This window comes from Bos indicus x Bos taurus, chromosome 19, assembly GCF_003369695.1.
Source record: "Bos indicus x Bos taurus breed Angus x Brahman F1 hybrid chromosome 19, Bos_hybrid_MaternalHap_v2.0, whole genome shotgun sequence".
Taxonomy (NCBI): Eukaryota; Metazoa; Chordata; class Mammalia; order Artiodactyla; family Bovidae; genus Bos; species Bos indicus x Bos taurus.
In genome coordinates this window covers 46,857,906-46,875,035 of record NC_040094.1, presented here as the reverse complement: position 1 = coordinate 46,875,035, position 17,130 = coordinate 46,857,906, and the positions used below count along the sequence as shown (strand labels likewise).

At 50.9% G+C, this 17,130-nt stretch overlaps 1 protein-coding gene across 1 annotated transcript in view; it reads right to left on the bottom strand.

Moving 5' to 3' along the window:
• CRHR1 (corticotropin releasing hormone receptor 1) overlaps positions 1 to 17,130 on the bottom strand; it is a 53,396-nt gene that overhangs the window by 26,027 nt on the left and 10,239 nt on the right. Inside the window, exon 2 of the mRNA XM_027518272.1 lies at positions 2,770 to 2,857. Coding sequence (XP_027374073.1) covers positions 2,770 to 2,857 — 88 coding nt within the window. The remainder of the gene's footprint in view (positions 1 to 2,769; positions 2,858 to 17,130) is intronic.

Below are 17,130 nucleotides of genomic sequence, written 5' to 3'. Positions count from 1 at the left end.
TGGAGGGCTCCATCTCAGGCCAGGCCTCTGAGTAGGTCTCCTCCCTCCCAGGCTTTCTCCTCTACAGCTCCAGACTCTCGCTCCAGATCTTTCCCATTCCTCAGCCAACTTTGCAGCCAGATGTTCTGGGCTGTCAGTATCTCCCCAGGCTTCCTGCCCTTCCTGTCTCACCCCTTCCCTGTTCTTCCACCAAACCCACCTGCTGTTCCTTGGTCAACTCTAGCTTCGACTCAGAGCACTGGCTCTTTTCTGCCAGTCTCTGCTCAGAATCTCTCAGAGACTCGCTTTGAAACTTCCTCCTTCAGGAAGCCTTCCTGGATTCACACCACCCCTGATCTAACCTCCCTGCCGCCTCCACTGTAGTGAGCAGCTCATGGCTAGTGTCTGCCTCTCATTCCAGCTACAAGGTGAGCACTTTTAAAATCCTGCTTTTACCAACAATAATCAATAATACTCAGTAGTGGTATGGCACTCTACAGTTTATGAAATATCGCCATTAAATGTAGTGCCTTTAATTGCAATGGATCCTTGAGGCAGTTATCAGCCATATTACTCTTCAATTACAGAGTGAGGCTCAAGGAACTCAAGGGCATGCTCATCCCTGAAGTCAAATCTACCAGCGGGGACCCCTAGGGCAGACAGAACAAGACTGAGCGCCACTATGAGCACGGGAACACAGTCAGTGCTCCAGGTCCCATTCCTCCCCTACCTCCTCCCCCCGCCAGTAGGGAGGGAACAGTAGGCCAGGGGGCAGCTGCTCGGCACTGTGGAGTCCTCCTCTCCCCGCAGGCCCAGAATCAGAAACTCCCTGCGTTCCTGTAGCACACGGTGGCCGTTTCTCCACCAGCATGCGTCTTGTGCTCCTCCTCACGGCACATGTGTTTATGGACTTGACCCCCAGACCAGACTGTCAGCCCCTCTTTGTTCTGCCAGGGAACATGGGTCCTGGCACACAGTAGGTGCTCAGTTAATCAACTAATTAACTCAAACAGAGAGACCTGCAGAGAAAAAGGAATTACCAAAGAAGAGTCCCTCAAAGACCCTTAGGTACCCCTCTCCATCTTCACTGGGCAACAGCATCGTCAGACCCTAGTTAAAGGGGTCAGGATGAGGGTTCAGGGACCGCACTCCAGATTAGAAAACGCGTGGCCCCAGAGCCCACAAACTTAATTCTCCCATCTCAGTTTCCTCATGAGTATAAATTGTTGTTTAGTCGCTAAGTCATGTCTGACCCTTTGCAACCCCATGGACTGCAGCACGCCGGTCTCCTCTGTCCTCCACTATCTCCCGGAGTCTGCTCAAACTCATGTCCGTTGAGTCTGTGATGCTATCTAACCATCTCATTTTCTGCCGTCCCCTTCTCCTTTTGCCTCTAATTTTTCTCAGTGTCAGGGCCTTTTCCAGTGATTTGGCTCTTTGCATGAGGTGGCCAAAGTATTGCATCGTAAACTCTTGTGAGGATGAAATAGGATTATTATACAAAAGCACTTTGTAAATGGTGAAATTATACAAGTATTAGTAACATTTACAGTCCTTTCTGTTGAGGAGGCGTAGAGCACGGTGCTAAGGGACATATGTGGAAGCCAGGCTGCCTGGGCTCAAGTCAGCACTTACTACTTCTGCTCCAGGCCTCAGTTTCCTTATGTGTAAAAGGGATATACCCGCTACTGCCTCAGGAGGTCATTGTGAAAACTGGGTTAATACACAGACAGTCTCGACTTAACGATGGTTCTACTTAATGATTTTTTGACTTTACGATGGCTTGAAAGCAATAGGCATTCAGCACAAACAACACTTCTAATTTTGAAGTTTGACCTTTTCCCAGGCTAGTCATGTGGTACAATCCTCTCTCCTGATGCTGGACAGTGGCAGCAGCCACAGTCCCCAAACAGTCATGCGATTATGAGAAGAAACAACTGTCAATGCACTTACAACCACTCTGTACCCACACAGCCATTCTGGTTTTCACTTTAGTATGCCATAAATGACATACGATACTTTAATTAAAAAAAAAAAAAAGGCTTTGCGTCAGATGGTTTTGCTCAACTGTAGCTAATGTAAGTATTCTGAGCGTGTCAAAGTAGACAAGTCTAAGCTACGCCTAGGTTATGTGTATTCAATGCATTCTTGGCTTATGATATTTTCCATTTACAATGGGTTTACCTGGACGTTTCCCCATCGCGAGTCAAGGAAGATCTGTTCTCAAACACCTCGGATGGTGCCCTGCACAAAGCTGTTGTTATTTAGTCACTTGTCTGACTCTTCATGACCCCTGGACTACAGACTTCGCTGTCCCTCACCATCTCCTGGAGTTTGCTCAAACTCATGTCCATTAAATCGGTGATACCATCCAGCCATCCAGCCATAGTTAGCACCATGCATATTCTGCTCCAGGCATTTTTAGCAGCAGAACAGCAGACTCTCTTCCTCACTGACGCCTGAGTCACAGCCCAGCCTTCCGCTCTGTTGATTCTCACAGCAGCAAGGGCTGGGGTGTCTTCCCCTGTTTTCCAGCCCAGAGCCAGGAGATAACACCTGGGCACACTTGCCCCAAGCCCCTCTGTCACCTAATCGCAGCTCTTTCCCACCACTCCTACTTAACACGGCACTCTGTGGACAAATGATGGATTGCTTGGAGCCCCAGAGAGGAAATCCCTCCACTATCCCTGCCTTCTCGCCAGCCATGTGTAGGTGTTGGAGCCCTGGGGGAGATGGGTGGTGGGGCTCTGGGGACCTGGAACCTTGCAGGAGGCAGATGGGCATGCTCACCAGAGACGTTGCTGGCCACGGACAAGCTCTCGCAATGCTGGTCCTGGAGGGAGGCAGAGATGGAGTTCAGCCCCAGGAGGAGAAGGGCCTGTGGGCACAGGAGGCGAGGGAGTCGGTTAGACTGTGCCAGGAGCAGTCTGGACTGCAACTTCCTGCCGCTTCTAGTCTCCTTCCTCCTCCGTACAGTCTTATCCAGACACACCTCCTTCTCCCACCAACCCAGCCTCCCTGCCCTCCTGCCCTGTGTCTTTCTTGCCTACAACATCTGGGGCTGCCCTGCTCTAAGAGGAACCTGAAAAGAAGGCAGGTGACAGCGGGAGCCCAGGTTCCCAGGACAGAGGTGAACTCTCCCTGAGGACAGGGAGGCTCTGCCTGATAAAGCCACCTCCATTCTCATGGGATCACAAGGATGGCCCAGCTGTGTCCCAACACACACCCACACTCAGACATACAGACACACAGACACACACACATCCTCCCACCTGCCCCCTGAACACCCCTCCTCTCCCCTGGGCTCACAGAAGACCCCCAATAGTGAGCCTACCTCCCTGCCTCACTCCCTCCCCAACTGCAGGAGCTCAGGGCCCGTGGTTTAATGAGCTGCCTCACCGGCCCTCATCCCTGTCCAGCTAATTAGTGGTCACTGCAAATTGTGCCTGAACCATCTACCAAGTCCTTTTACATCCACAATGATACTTCATTTTCTGTGGGGCAGGTGTGGCTGTCCCTGACGAGGAAGCTGAGGCCCCGAGAGGTGAAGGGATAAATCTGTCTGGAAAGATGGCTGCCTTATTCCCGGGACAACCTTTGCCTCTTACATCCCTGGGGACTCTGTATCACTCTGATTCCAAAATTTCAGCCTACTTGGGGACAGTAGCATGGGCTCCATGGAGGGCTGACCCTTCTTCAACTAACACCCCCACACAATCACTGTGCTCCCTCCCTTGAGGTCAACACCCTCCCTGTGGATTTAGAGTCAAGAGACCTGGCGTCCAGCCCCAGTTCCACTGTGTTGCCATGGGCAAGTCACTTGACCTCTCTGTGCCTCAGTTTCCTCACCTGTAAGACTGGCATAATAGCCTCCCCATCTCCCCAGGCTTACAGGATGCAGGGTATGTAGGAGTCTTTTGTAAGCAGCACAGCTTGCTCCAAGAGGGCAGGGATTTTGTTTTATTCATTGCATTTAAATTTGCTGAATACGTTAATGGGTTACATTATGTTTCAGGTCTACAACCTGAAATAGGTCACGTTGATTGATTTGAACTTGGTGATTCTCATTTAGTCAAGGGTTGGAGGCTAGACGATTGTTTCCCTAGAGATTTGATTTGTGAAGGGCTAAGAAGCATCTGGGGGTTTGGGGTAGGGAAGGATGGAAATCAGACCCTCCTCCCAGTTGTCAGGACATGGGAGCCTGGTGACCTGCAGAGCTCTGTCTCCCTGACCTCACGGGAGACTCCTCTCCACATCAACACCCCTGCTCCCTGCTCTTTATTCCTGGGGTCTCCCCTCCCTGGGACTCTCTCTTACCTCCCTCCACCCTCCATGGGGTCTCGGCCCCAGCCCATTTGCAAACAGTTCTGCAAAATTCACTGCAGAACTATTAGGGGGAACAGTGACCAAAACCTCCAGCCCTGTCCAGGCAAGACAGTAAGCACTCACATGAGTTATCTCACAACAGGAGGTCCTGCGAAGGAACTCAGAACTCACAAGTGACCACCAACCAGAAGAATTCAAGAAAATCAAAAGGAGAGAGAAGACAGATGCCAGTCCATATGTCCTACCAACATCCCAGAATCCTTCTTGCTGGAATCCATCGTGGTTGAGCAATGTGTGTGCCACCAGCAAGGACCCTGAGTCAGATGGATTGGCCCCAGACAACCGGGAAACTAACCCCATCACCATAAAATCTGGGACTGCAAGCCATGTGGCAGAGCAGTTCTCCTGGGTTCCCTTACCCTGCTGCTCTCTGCCGGGGTGCCCCTTCCCAATACAGTCTCTTGCTTTTTCAGTACATGTGTGTCCTTGGACAATTCATTCCCAAGTGTTAGAAAAGAACCCACTCTTGGGCCCTGGAAGGAGTCCCCCTTCCTGCAATAGGACTTCAGACAGAGACGCATAGATCTGGAAGTAGCCTAAGCCATGTCAGAGGAAAATGGGATTGGGAGAGAGGTAGGGGCTTGTCCGAGTCCCACAGTGAGCAAGTTTCAAATTTAGACCCGAGCCAGGGTGGTGGCCAACGCCACCGGCAAGCATTTGCAGCCTTCACTGGCAGGGCTAGGACTAAGGTGAGAAGGGCAAGGAATTCCTTTCAGGTGCAGAATATAAGGGGTGGAGGCTGAGCACCAAAAATCTTAGTAGTTAGATACATAATGTTTTAATGCAATATTTTTAAAATTCTACATCAGTGCCATATAGATGGCTAACAAACACATGAAAAGATGCTCAACATCACTTATTATCAGAGAAATGCAAATCAAAACCACAATGAGGTACCATCTCATTCCAGTCAGAATGGCTGCTCTCAAAAAGTCTACAAACAATAAATGCTGGAGAGGGTGTGGAGAAAAGGGAACCCTCTTACACTGTTGGTGGGAATGCAAACTAGTACAGCCACTATGGAGAACAGTGTGGAGATTCCTTAAAAAACTGGAAGCAAAACTGCCTTATGATCCAGCAATCCCACTGCTGGGCATACACACTGAGGAAACCAGAATTGAAAGAGACACGTGTACCCCAATGTTCATCGCAGCACTGTTTATAATAGCCAGGACATGGAAGCAACCTAGATGTCCATCAGCAGATGAATGGATAAGAAAGCTGTGGTACATATACACAATGGAGTATTACTCAGCTATTAAAAAGAATGCATTTGAATCAGTTCTAATGAGGTGGATGAAACTGGAGCTTATTATAGAGTGAACTAAGCCAGAAAGAAAAACACCAGTTCAGTATACTAAAGCATATATATGGAATTTAGAAAGATGGTAACAATAATCCTGTATGCGAGACAGCAAAAGAGACACAGATATATAGAACAGTCTTTTGGACTCTCTGGGAGAAGGTGAGGGTGGGATGATTTGAGAGAATAGCATTGAAACATGTATATTATCATATGTGAGATGGATCGTCAGTCCAGGTTTGATGCATGAGACAGGGTGCTTGGGGCTGGTGCACTGGGATGACCCTGAGGGATGGGATGGAGAGGGAGGTAGGAGGGGGGTTCAGGATGGCGAACACATGTACACCCATGGCTGATTGATGTCAATGTATGGCAAAAATCACTACAATACTGTAAATTAATTATCCTCCAAAACAAATAAATTAATTAAAAAAATTCTACATCAATGCAAAAAATTCCATGATAAACAACATATAAAAAGCTTTTTTTTTTTTTTTTTCAGGCAGGCTCACTACCAGTGCTGGGTCCTATTGGAACCTGGGGTAAAAGGAAAAATCAGTGATAACATTAAAATATTATTTATCTTGATGGTGTGATTTTGGGCAGCTTTTTAAATCCCATGCTTGAGAAAAATGTCTCACTTGCCTGACCCTAGTTCCGGCCTTGTTGCTCATGTATTTTCTCCCCAGACTGGCCCCCACCCACTAGCCCAGACTCTCCCCACCCCCCACTGGCACCACCCACCTTCCGACTCCTGTCTGATGACAAAGGCAGATCCTGATCCCTTCTCTCCCACCCTACGTTCCAAGACAGAACCGAATACTCCCCACTCCTGGTCAGAGCCTGCCCAACCCCCTGGCCTCTGGCAGGAAGTCCCCGGCTCCCGCATTCACCCTGATGGTTCACCCGCTTTGTCCCCTCAGTGCTGAGCCTGAGCCCGCAGTGGGCTTTGTTGATTCCCTCACTGGCACACTCCACCTGTCACATCATGAGGGTCTTTCTGATCTAACTGGGCCAAGCTCCGGGCTCCAAGCTCACCCTGGCCCTGTGCCCCCATCCCATGCCCAGAGCTTGGCCTCGGCCAACAGAGCTGGGGTCAGCTACCTTGCTCCTGGGACCCAGGAGTGATTAAAACAAACCCAGTCACCTCTCTGGCCCTGTGGAACTCCCAACATTTTATTAATCAGTAATTAAACTTCACGGTCCCCAGAGAGATGGCAAATTATCTTTACCCTCATTTTCCAAATGAAAAACGCAGAAGCAAGAGAGAGGTGGAGGCCACCAGGCCCGCCAGTGGCTCCTGCAGGCTGAGCAGAGAGCGGCGTCCATGCTGACAGACCTGCTGTCAGCTGGGCACAGTCAGCGGACACCCGGCTGTGAGCTGTCCCCCGGGAGGGCTGCTCCCCTGGGATGGCCAGAGACCTCTTCTAGAAGCGGACTAGGGACCCCTAGCCCTGGCTTGTCACTCACCCCTGCCTCTGCCACCTCCCAACACGGACACATGTGTACACACACACACAGAATGGAAATGGGGCTCCCATAGCCAACTCAGCCACAGGCAAATTAAAGAAACCGGTAACACCCTGTATAAAAATATCAGCCCTGCTTCCTGGCATTCTACTGCTATCCTAAGCCTGAAGCTGCGCTTTGTGCTTTGGTCTTTCAGTTCTTCCTTGAAAGCATGCCATGTTTTATTCACACTGAATTGCTTATGGTTTCCCAGCACACGGGGTCCTGCTGGGGTCTGCCCACTCCTCACCCTGGTTCACCCCTTCCCCTGGTGAACTCTGCAGCCCTCAAACATCAGGCCCAGAGCCCCGCCTCTTGGCAGCATCTCCCCGACCCTCCAATGCCAAGCAACTCTGTGCCCCATCCATGCACCCAGGTCCCCTCCATACACACACTGCTGCTGCTAAGTTGCTTCAGTCGTGTCTGACTCTGTGCAACCCCATAGACGGCAGCCCACCAGGCTCCCCCATCCCTGGGATTCTCCAGGCAAGAATACTGGAGTGGGTTGCCATTTCCTTCTCCAATGCATGGAAGTGAAAAGTGAAAGTGAAGTCGCTCAGTCGTGTCTGACTCCCAGCAACCCCATGGACTGCAGCCCACCAGGCTCCTCCATCCATGGAATTTTCCAGGCAAGAGTCCTGGAGTGGGGTGCCATTGCCTTCTCCATACACACACTAGACCCTGGCAATTGGAGAGCTCAGACTAGTCCCAAATGCATGGAATTGCCTCTATAAAAGCACTTACGCACCAGGGTTCTAATTAGATAGCAAATACACCAGCCAGAAGGTCTTAGCCTCGAATCTTAATGTCTTGGGGTTCAACAAGGAGTGGGCAAATCCAGATTCATCACGAAACCAAAGCAAATGCCATGGCATGACACCCGTCCTTGGCTGGCTGCCTATAACCTCGATCCTCACCTCTCATGGATGTGCTGGTTCACAAAGTCATTTTCTCCCAAAAGAGGGCTGGGTTTGCATTATGCCAAGAAAAAGGCTTCTTGAAATTCCCCAACCAGTTTCCCCTCTCAGGAAATCTCGGCTCTGTACAGAATCTGGATCTAAGCCACCTCTGGCTCCGCGGAAGGGTTTGTCACGCTCCTGGCTTATTCCTGAATCATACTTTCATGAAAAGTGCAGAGTTTTCCTGTGTACTTCCTTCCACCATAACACGGATCTCCTCTTCAACATTCACTAGTTTTCCAACTCTGCCAACAGGATATTATTACACTGTAGGGGCAGACAGGCCCCTGGAGTTTCAAGGATGTTGCTTGCTTTCTTCTAAAGCTGAGAGTTTTTAATCTGGGGCCCACAAACACACAAGGCAGGGTGAGGGGCATGAAACCCTGTGATTAAATGCAGAATGCTACGTGTAGGGACTTCTTTTGTGGTCCAGTGGCTGGGACTCTGAGCTCTTAATGTAGGGGGTTCGGGTTCAACCCATGGTCGGGGAACCAGATCCCAAATGCTGCAACTAAAAGGTGGTCCAGTGATTAAGACTCTGTGCTTCCACTGCAGGGGCTACAGGTTTGATCCCTGGTCAGGAAAGTGCTGCGTGCCATGGGGTGCAGCCAACAAAAAAGAACCCTCAGGCCGCAACTAAGACTCGGTACAGCCAAATAAAAATTTTTTTAAAAGAAGAATGTTGCATGTAAGGCCAACGATTTTCGGGGGAGGGTAAAGAGCTTTCTCCACTGCTCAGTGAAGTCTAGCACCCCAAAATATGGCCAGAGCATGTGATGAGCAGGGTCACATCAGAGGCCTGGGCCTCACCAAACTGGACACGTCATCCTCTCCCAAAGTTACCGATAGTGGCTTTGACCTAAGAACCGCTGCTTTCTTGGGCGCCCCTGTCATCAGCCCTGGCCACTGGCTCCTCCTTTCAGAACCATTTTTGACAAACCAAGTTTTCAGGACTTTGTGAGGTGGGAGAGAAAACCAAAATGGGACTGAGGATCTGAAGCTGGCGGGCGCTAAGCTCACTCACGAGGTAATGCACCCGCCTGGCAGCCCCGAGGCCCCAAAATAAAACCTGTACCTCAGCTGCAAATCTCTCCACTTGCTAAAGAGCCAGACCTTGAATGTTAAATCTGGGAAGGCCAAGGGCATGCTGTGGCTTAATCACAGCATCACATAAAATGACACGGGGTCCCTGACATGGGAGAAGCATTGAGCTCCGGAGAGCAGACAGGGCAAGTCTCCTGCTCCCCATTTCAAAGGGGTTGTGGCTCAGCAGTAAAGAATCCACTGGCCGATGCAGGAGGCTCAGGAGACCCGGGTTCAATCCCTGGGTCAGAAAGATCCCCTGGAGGAGGAAATGGCAACCCACTCCGGTATCCTTGCCTGGAGAATCCCATGGACAGAGGAGCCTGGTAGGCTACAGTCCATGGGGTTGCAAAGAGTCCGACACTACTGAGCAACGGAGCACGCACGCACACGCACGTACAGTTGAACTGCTTTTAGTGCTGAGTGGAGGTTGGGGTTCAGTAAGCAGGTGTTCTGGGTCTGTCTTTCAAGTGGATGAAAGATGGAGGAAGAGAGATCAGGGCAGGGCATGGGAAGAAGGGATGCAGAGGAGAGGGGAGGGCGAAGGAGCCCGTGGAGAGGGCGGGTGGGCAGGCCGGAGTCTGACAGCTGCCCCCTCCAGGCTGCTCCAGCTGCTGCCCATGCCCCACCCCCTGGCCAGCGCAGTGTGGCTGGAATTGAAGCTGCCACCCCCAATTCCCAGTGTGACTTTGGCATAAAGGTTAATCACACCCAGAAAATGCTTATTAGAGACCGTAAATAACTACGCTGCTGAGGCTCAGTTTGGTCTTTAAGAGACAGAAGCACAATTTCCTTTGATGGGATGATCTGGTAATTAACCTTTCAGGGAGAGTCCTGAAGGGCCACTGGAGGCAACAGGCGCCACCCTCACCTCTCCAAAGTTCAGGAGGAGCAAGGAGAAGGGGGTCAGCCTTCCCTCCCCTTCACAACCTCTGATGCTCAGCCTGGGAGAGCCCCAGAGGCCCCCAGAAAACCTCTCCTAGGGGCCAGGGACTGAGATGGCTGTCCAGCAGAATCACAGCTTTAGCATTTGAGAGTGGTCTTCCAGCGAGATTCTTCCCCCTTCTTCTGGGCTCTGAGCCCAGTCCTGCCACTGTCTGTGTGGGCAAGTCACCTCACCCCTCTGGGCAATACCCTCTTCCTTACCTGCATTACAGAGATGGAGGCCACCTGACTGGTGGGGAGAATAATGAGAGAGATGCTTTCTGGAATTTAAAGACTCCTACAAGTACCCATAAGGGTTTCCCAGGCACAGCAGTGATAAAGAATTCACCTGTCAATGCAGGAGGCACTAGAGATGTGGCTTCAATCCCTAGGTCGGGAAGATTCCCTGGAGAAGGGAGTGGTAACCCATGCCAGTATTCTTGCCTGGGAAATACCATGGACAGAGGAGCCTGGTGGGCTACAGTCCATGGGGTTGCAAAGAGTTGGACACCACTGAGTGACTGAGCGCGCACATGCACACACGCACACACACACACACACAAAGTGCCCGTGGAGTCACAATCATGACTGGGTCACTCTGGGCCCTAGAATCTTTCTTGGTTACGGACAGGGTTGGAGTAGAACAAGCTGTCCTGGTGTTCCTCCCAGGCCCTGGGGGAGGGGCTGCAAAGGAAAAAAGGGGTTTTCAGCTTAAAAGGAAAGTTGTTTTGATTTTTGTCTCCTGTTTTTTTTAAACCATCCAACTAAGTGATCGCACCGAGCTCCTTGTTGAACTGGGATTCTACATTCAAGCAGGCCAGGATTCCTTGATTTGAAGAAAAGGAAACGAATCTAAAAGAGGCGGGGAAGGACACATAGACACACACACAGACACAGATACACACACACAAAGGAGAATGGCAAGGCAGGGTGTGCATGAGTGCAGGGGGATTACAGGAGGGGTCAGCACAAGGCGACGATGTGGGCAGGCTTCCGGGGGGAGGTGAGCTGGAGGATGGCAGAGCGGCCACAGACTGTGAGAAGGAGAGAGAGGGCTTTCCAGGCGGGGGAGGGGGGTGGGGGGAGGTCCTGAGCTTTTGGGGCAGCACAGACCACCTGTGGAAGGGCTCAGACTCTAGGCTGAGATGGATCCACCAGACCCGAAGTGCGGAGGTGGATTCCTGAGCATCAGCTTGTCATAGCTGGTCAGTTTCATCATTTGTAGGTACAGAGACCCAGAGCAGAAGAGTTGTATGCTCAGTGGAGACCCTTCAGTAACTGGGGGAAGAACCTGGGCCTGGCTGCCTTCCCTGGCCCAGGAGACTGTGGCAGATCCTGACTTGGGGCCAAAAGCTGCCCAAGTGAGGCCAAGACTGCAGCCCTCCCTGGAGGCCACCAGAGGCAAAAGACCCTCAGCGAACACTGCCGCCTGCTGGCCAAGGAAGGAAAGCCCACTCCTCCTGGGTTCTGGGGTCCCCTGGCTCCGCAGCCCAAATATCTGACCATCCTGACTGCTTTGCTCTGTGCTATGGTCTTTTTCAGCTGTACTGAAATGACATATAACATTGTATAAATTTAAAGTATACATGATGATTCGATACACATATATATTGCAAAATGATTACCACAATTAGTTAACACATCTATTATCTCACATAGTTACAACTGTGTGTGTATGTGTGTTAGAAACTATTAAGATCTACTCTGTCAGTAATTTCAAATACTCAACACAGTATTGTTAGCTACAGTCAACACGCTGTCCTTGCACCCCCAGGATGTATTCATCTTATAACTGGAAGTTTGTATTTTTGACTACCTTCACCCATTCCCACATCTCCATTTCACTCATGGCAATCACCAATCTGCTCTGTTTCTCTGAGTTTGAATTTTTTAGATTCCACATATATGTGAGATCATAAGGTACTTATTGTTTTTTGTCTTATTTCACTCAGCATAATGCCCTCGAGGTTCATCCATGTCATCACAAATGGCAGAATTTCCTTTTTATGTCTTAATAATATTCCACATTTTCTTTATCCATTTATCCATTGACAGACACTTTTGTGTTTCCGTATCTTAGCTATTGTATTGTTGTTCAGTGACTAAGTCGCATCCAACTCTTCGCGACCCCCTGAACTGCAGCTTGCCAGGTTTCCCTGTCCTTCACTATCTCCCAGAGTTTGCGCAAACTCATGTCCATTGAGTCAGGGATGCCATTCAGTCATTTCATCCTCTGCCGCCCCCTTTTCCTCTTGCCCTCAATCTTTCCCAGTAACAGGGTCTTTTCTAATGAGTTGGCTCTTCGCACCAGGTGGCCGAAGTACTGGAGCTTCAGTATTAAGTCCTTCTAATGAATATTCAGGGTTGATTTCCTTTGGAATTAACTGGTTTTATCTCCTTACTGTTTGCTGTCCAAGGGGCTATTATACACAATTCTGCAATGAACACAGGGATTCAGATATCTCTTCAAGGTAATGATTTCATTTCCTTTGGATACATACCCAGAAGTGGAACTGCTGTATCATATGGTAGTTCTATTTTTAATTTTTTGAATAAACTCCATACTATTTTTCATAGTGGCTGTACCAATTTACATTCCGACCAACAGTGCACTGAGGTTCCCTTTTCTCCACATCCTCCCTGGCACTTGTCTTTTTTGTAATACCCATTCTCAGATGTGAGATGATACTTATTGTGTTTTTTATTTGCATTTTTCAGATTTCATTGGATTATTTGCAGGGCTCACTTTTATCTGGAGGGGTGCTTTTGCTATTGAGTTGTATGGGTTCCCCTTATACATTTTGGATATTGACCCTTCATCAAAGCTGTGGTTTTTAAGGTAACAGCCTGTTTTAAGCAAAGCCAGGAGAAGAAAATCTAAATATGAAGAAGAGGAGGGATCATAAATCAAGATTTCTTTAGAAACCTGGCTCTCCCGTTGGACTTAAAAATCAGGATCTGGTGTGCAGGAATAAAACATATGCGCAATCAACTCTTCGGAAACCTGTGTGCCTACAGGGGATATATCTGTAGAGACAGAATGACAATACGGGGAAGGTGCAGAGCCCACACACAGTTGTGAGATTTCTGCCCTGCACAGAGGTGCCAAGTAGAGGGGTCTCTGGGGGCTGGAATTGCAGGGTGCACATCAGCAGAGCTGGGACCCCTGGGGGTGGGGTGCATTTTCTGATTCATGCAGTAGTGCTCTAAAGACTAGCCTGAGTGAAACCAGACTTGGGACAGAGGGTGGTGATGCCGGATGCCCCTTCTCAACCCTCTCAACTGACCCAGGACTTCTGCCCCTCCCCATCACTCTTCCCCACTCCATTCTGCCCCAGGTCAGCTCCTTCCCCAATAGCCTCTGTCTAGGACAGCCACACCCTCAAAGCAAAGAGCCTGTGCTTTCCCCAAAGCCGGTGAGCAGTGAAAGATTATTCTATTCTAGGCCATTGAGAAATAATTTATTGTTACATTTAATTAACTTAAATTGCTGTTGTGCAGAGAGGAATAAAATGGAAAGGAAAATCTCCTGCCTACATTTCAGGGAGTGGGGCACACCTGGGGGCTCCTGCCTCCAGGCCTTCTCCCTGGGGCCCTGGGCTCAGGATGCACCTGCCCCACTACCCCCGCTACCCTGGACGAATCCTCCAAAAGAGGAGGTACAGATTTCCTTTCCCTCTTGACCTCTAGCTCCAGGGCATAGCCTGGCTCCCTGTGGAATTGAGGGGTAGACACCAGTGCAGCCCTGTCAGCTGGGGGCTCAGGAAGGATGCATCTCGGTTCTGACAGGGCAGTGGAGCTCGCTGGGGCTCTGATCCAGCCCCTGCCCCGGGAGCCGCTCCCAGACACCAGGAATCCATCCCTGAGTGGGTGGGAGAGGCATCTGCTACACGGGGAGACAGAGCCGAGGTGCTGGGGACGGCGCGGAGACATCAGCCACGCAGGTGCCACTATCAGCGTGCTCTCGCTCGGCCCACTCTCTGACAAGTGTGAGGTGAGGGAGATTTTGGTGTCGGCAGGAAAGTGTTGTCCTTTAAGAAGCTGCTTTTTAAAAGAGACGTGAACACATATATTACCATACGTAGAACAGATGACCAGTGCAGGTTCGATGCATGAAGCAGGGCACTCAAAGTCGGTGTTCTGGGACAACCCAGAGGGGTGGGCTGGGGAGGGAGGCGGGAGGGGCGTTCAGGGTGGGGGGACACATGTGCACCCATGGCTGATTCATGTCGATGTATGGCAAAAACCACCCCAATATGGTAAAGTAATTAGCCTCCAATTAAGATAAATTAATTAATACAATTTAAAAATGGGGAAAAAAAAGACGTGAAACAGTGTGTGTGGAGGGGAAGGCAGCATGAAATCATCAGACGGATGACAATTAATTTCTGTGAGAAAACCGCTCAAGGGTCCGAGGCTGTTTTTTCCTGGAGAAGTGACTGCCTTCCAAGGCCATGAGGGGTGGTTTAAAGGGGGCTGCTGAACCACCCAACCCCACTCAGCAGGGAGATTCAGGGCAGAGATCAGGAATAATCAAATAATCCTCCATAAGACGGCCAATGGCCCTGCCTGTTTCTCTATCTGTAAAAGAAGTGAATTAGACAAAATTGGAAGTTTCAGACCGGTGCCTGGCAGCCAGGAGAGAGAAAATTCTGTTTCTCGGGCTTCCCCTTAGAGATCTGGGCCTGCGGGGAAATCTGGGGGTGTCTCTAATTTTTTCTGTTCTCCAAGTGATTCTGAAACTTCACCAGGATTGAAAGAGAACTGCGCCGGCCCAGTGGCTCTTCACGGGGGGCAGTTCTGTCCCCTGGGGGACGGGAGGCAATATCTGGAGATATTCTGGGTTGCCACGACTAGCGGAGAAGGCAATGGCACCCCACTCCAGTACTCTTGCCTGGAAAATCCCATGGACGGAGGAGCCTGGAAGGCTGCAGTCCATGGGGTCGCAAAGAGTCGGACTCGACTGAGCAACTTCACTTTCACTTTTCACTTTCATGCATTGGAGAAGGAAATGGCAACCCACTCCAGTGTTCTTGCCTGGAGAATCCCAGGGACAGGGGAGCCTGGTGGGCTGCCGTCTATGGGGTCGCACAGAGTCGGACATGACTGAAGCGACTTAGCAGCAGCAGCAGCAGCCACGACTAGGAGAGGCTACCAGCATTTCATGGTGAGAGGTCAGCAACGCTGCTTAGCATCCTCAGATACACAGGGCAGCCCCACAACAAGGAATTTGTTGTTGTTGTTGTTGTTTAGTCGCTGAGTCACATCTGACTCTTTTGCGACCCCATGGACTGTAGCCCGCCAGACTGCTCTGTTCCTGGAATTCTCCAGGCAAGAATACAGGAGTGGGTTACCATTTCCTTCTCCAGAGGATCTTCCTGACCCAGGGATTGAACCCATGTCTCCTGCATTGGCAGGTGGATTCTTAAACACTGAGCTATCTGGGAAGCCCAACAAGGAGTGGTCCTTAATGTCAGTGGTGCTGAGCAGGGGAAACTCTGGGCTGGAGGGTTTTGCAGCTCCCTCTCAGTTCTGGAAGTCCTCACCTGCAGGCCCATCATGGAAGTTGGGAATGTGGAAGGAAGATGGTTACTGGGAGGAGAACCCTGGAGAACGGGAGGACAAAAGTGGGGATCCTGCGGGACAAGAAGAGGCTGCGATCTCACTCTGTGGACTTGGACTGGTCATTCCCCCACCTCCTAGCCTCAGCCTGAAGGCAGGAGACTGGCAAGAATGACCCCTCTTGACCAACGGATGGGAGGTCCTTCCGCTCACTGCTGTCCTGACACAGCCAGGCAGCCACCTGTGGGTGCAATCAATGCTGGAGATCAAGCAGCACAGGGAGGACATGGACGGATGCAGCATTTCCCAGAGCCAGTGGGCAGGGACCTGCCAGCCTGTCCCCCAACACCCGGTCCAGTTCCTCGAAGCGGGAGACAGAGCTGACCCTGCAGAAATCGCGCTCCCTTATCTTGGGTGAGCCCAGCCATAAGGGCTAGAACCAGCATGGGGCTAAGTCCTACAAGCTGTGGCGTGAGCCCACCACAGAGGAAGGGCTTCCCTCGTCTCACCTAAGCTCTGTGAGTGTCATGTGTCGTCCCCCTCCCTGCTCCCCTCCAACCTTGGTGGGTGATAAAGGTGCAGGTTGATGAGTAAGAACAAGGCAGGAGAGAGGCCCATCCAGAACCTGCCGAGTGGTAAGGGCTCTGAATGACGAAGGTTTCCACCCTCCCGGACAGGGGTTCTTCCTACTTCTTCCTACTTGGCAGCCCAGCCCAGTGGCTACAGCACTGAGTCTTCCAGTAGGAGGAACACAGGGGCAGGGCTGGTTGGCAGCCAGACTCCCTTGAAAAGTGAACCAGGGATTCTGGGCTGTGCATCCTGGCCCCAAAGAGGGCTTTAGATCAGCGCTGCTGAAAGAGTGGTGGGGACTGGTGTGGGGCTGCAGACTGCTACAGAGAGTGACATCTGGAAACGTTGGTGTGAAGTTGTCTTTGCCGTGATCTCACTGAACAGGGTCTAGACCCAGTTCAGACATTGTCCAGCTCTGCAGGAGAGTCGTGTGGTACAGGCTGCATGGTCGTCATGCACAACAAGCCCAAGTGCCATGGATCGAAAAGACCCACACGGTTCTTCCCCATAGCTGGCTTGAGAAGCCCCGCTTTAGCTGGGGGAGAGAGTGCAATGGCCAACTCATCAGGGAAGGCTCCATGGAGGAGGAGAGTCTTAAGTACCTGTTGGGCTCAGCATTAAGGGGAGGAGTGGGTAGGGGTGAGGGGGACAGTGGAGGCGGGGGAGGGATCTCACCGGGAAAGCAGCAGGTCCCACTCAGGAGCTTTGGTGGGGTCAGGCCCCTTGCCACACAGGCATTTCCTCCTTAATTCTCCATCGTGGTCCAGAGGAGGGCCAAGCCCAGAGAGGCTGTGGGACTTGCCCAAGGTCAGCCAGCCAGGCCTCCTGCCTCCTCAACTTTAGGGACAGTTGAGG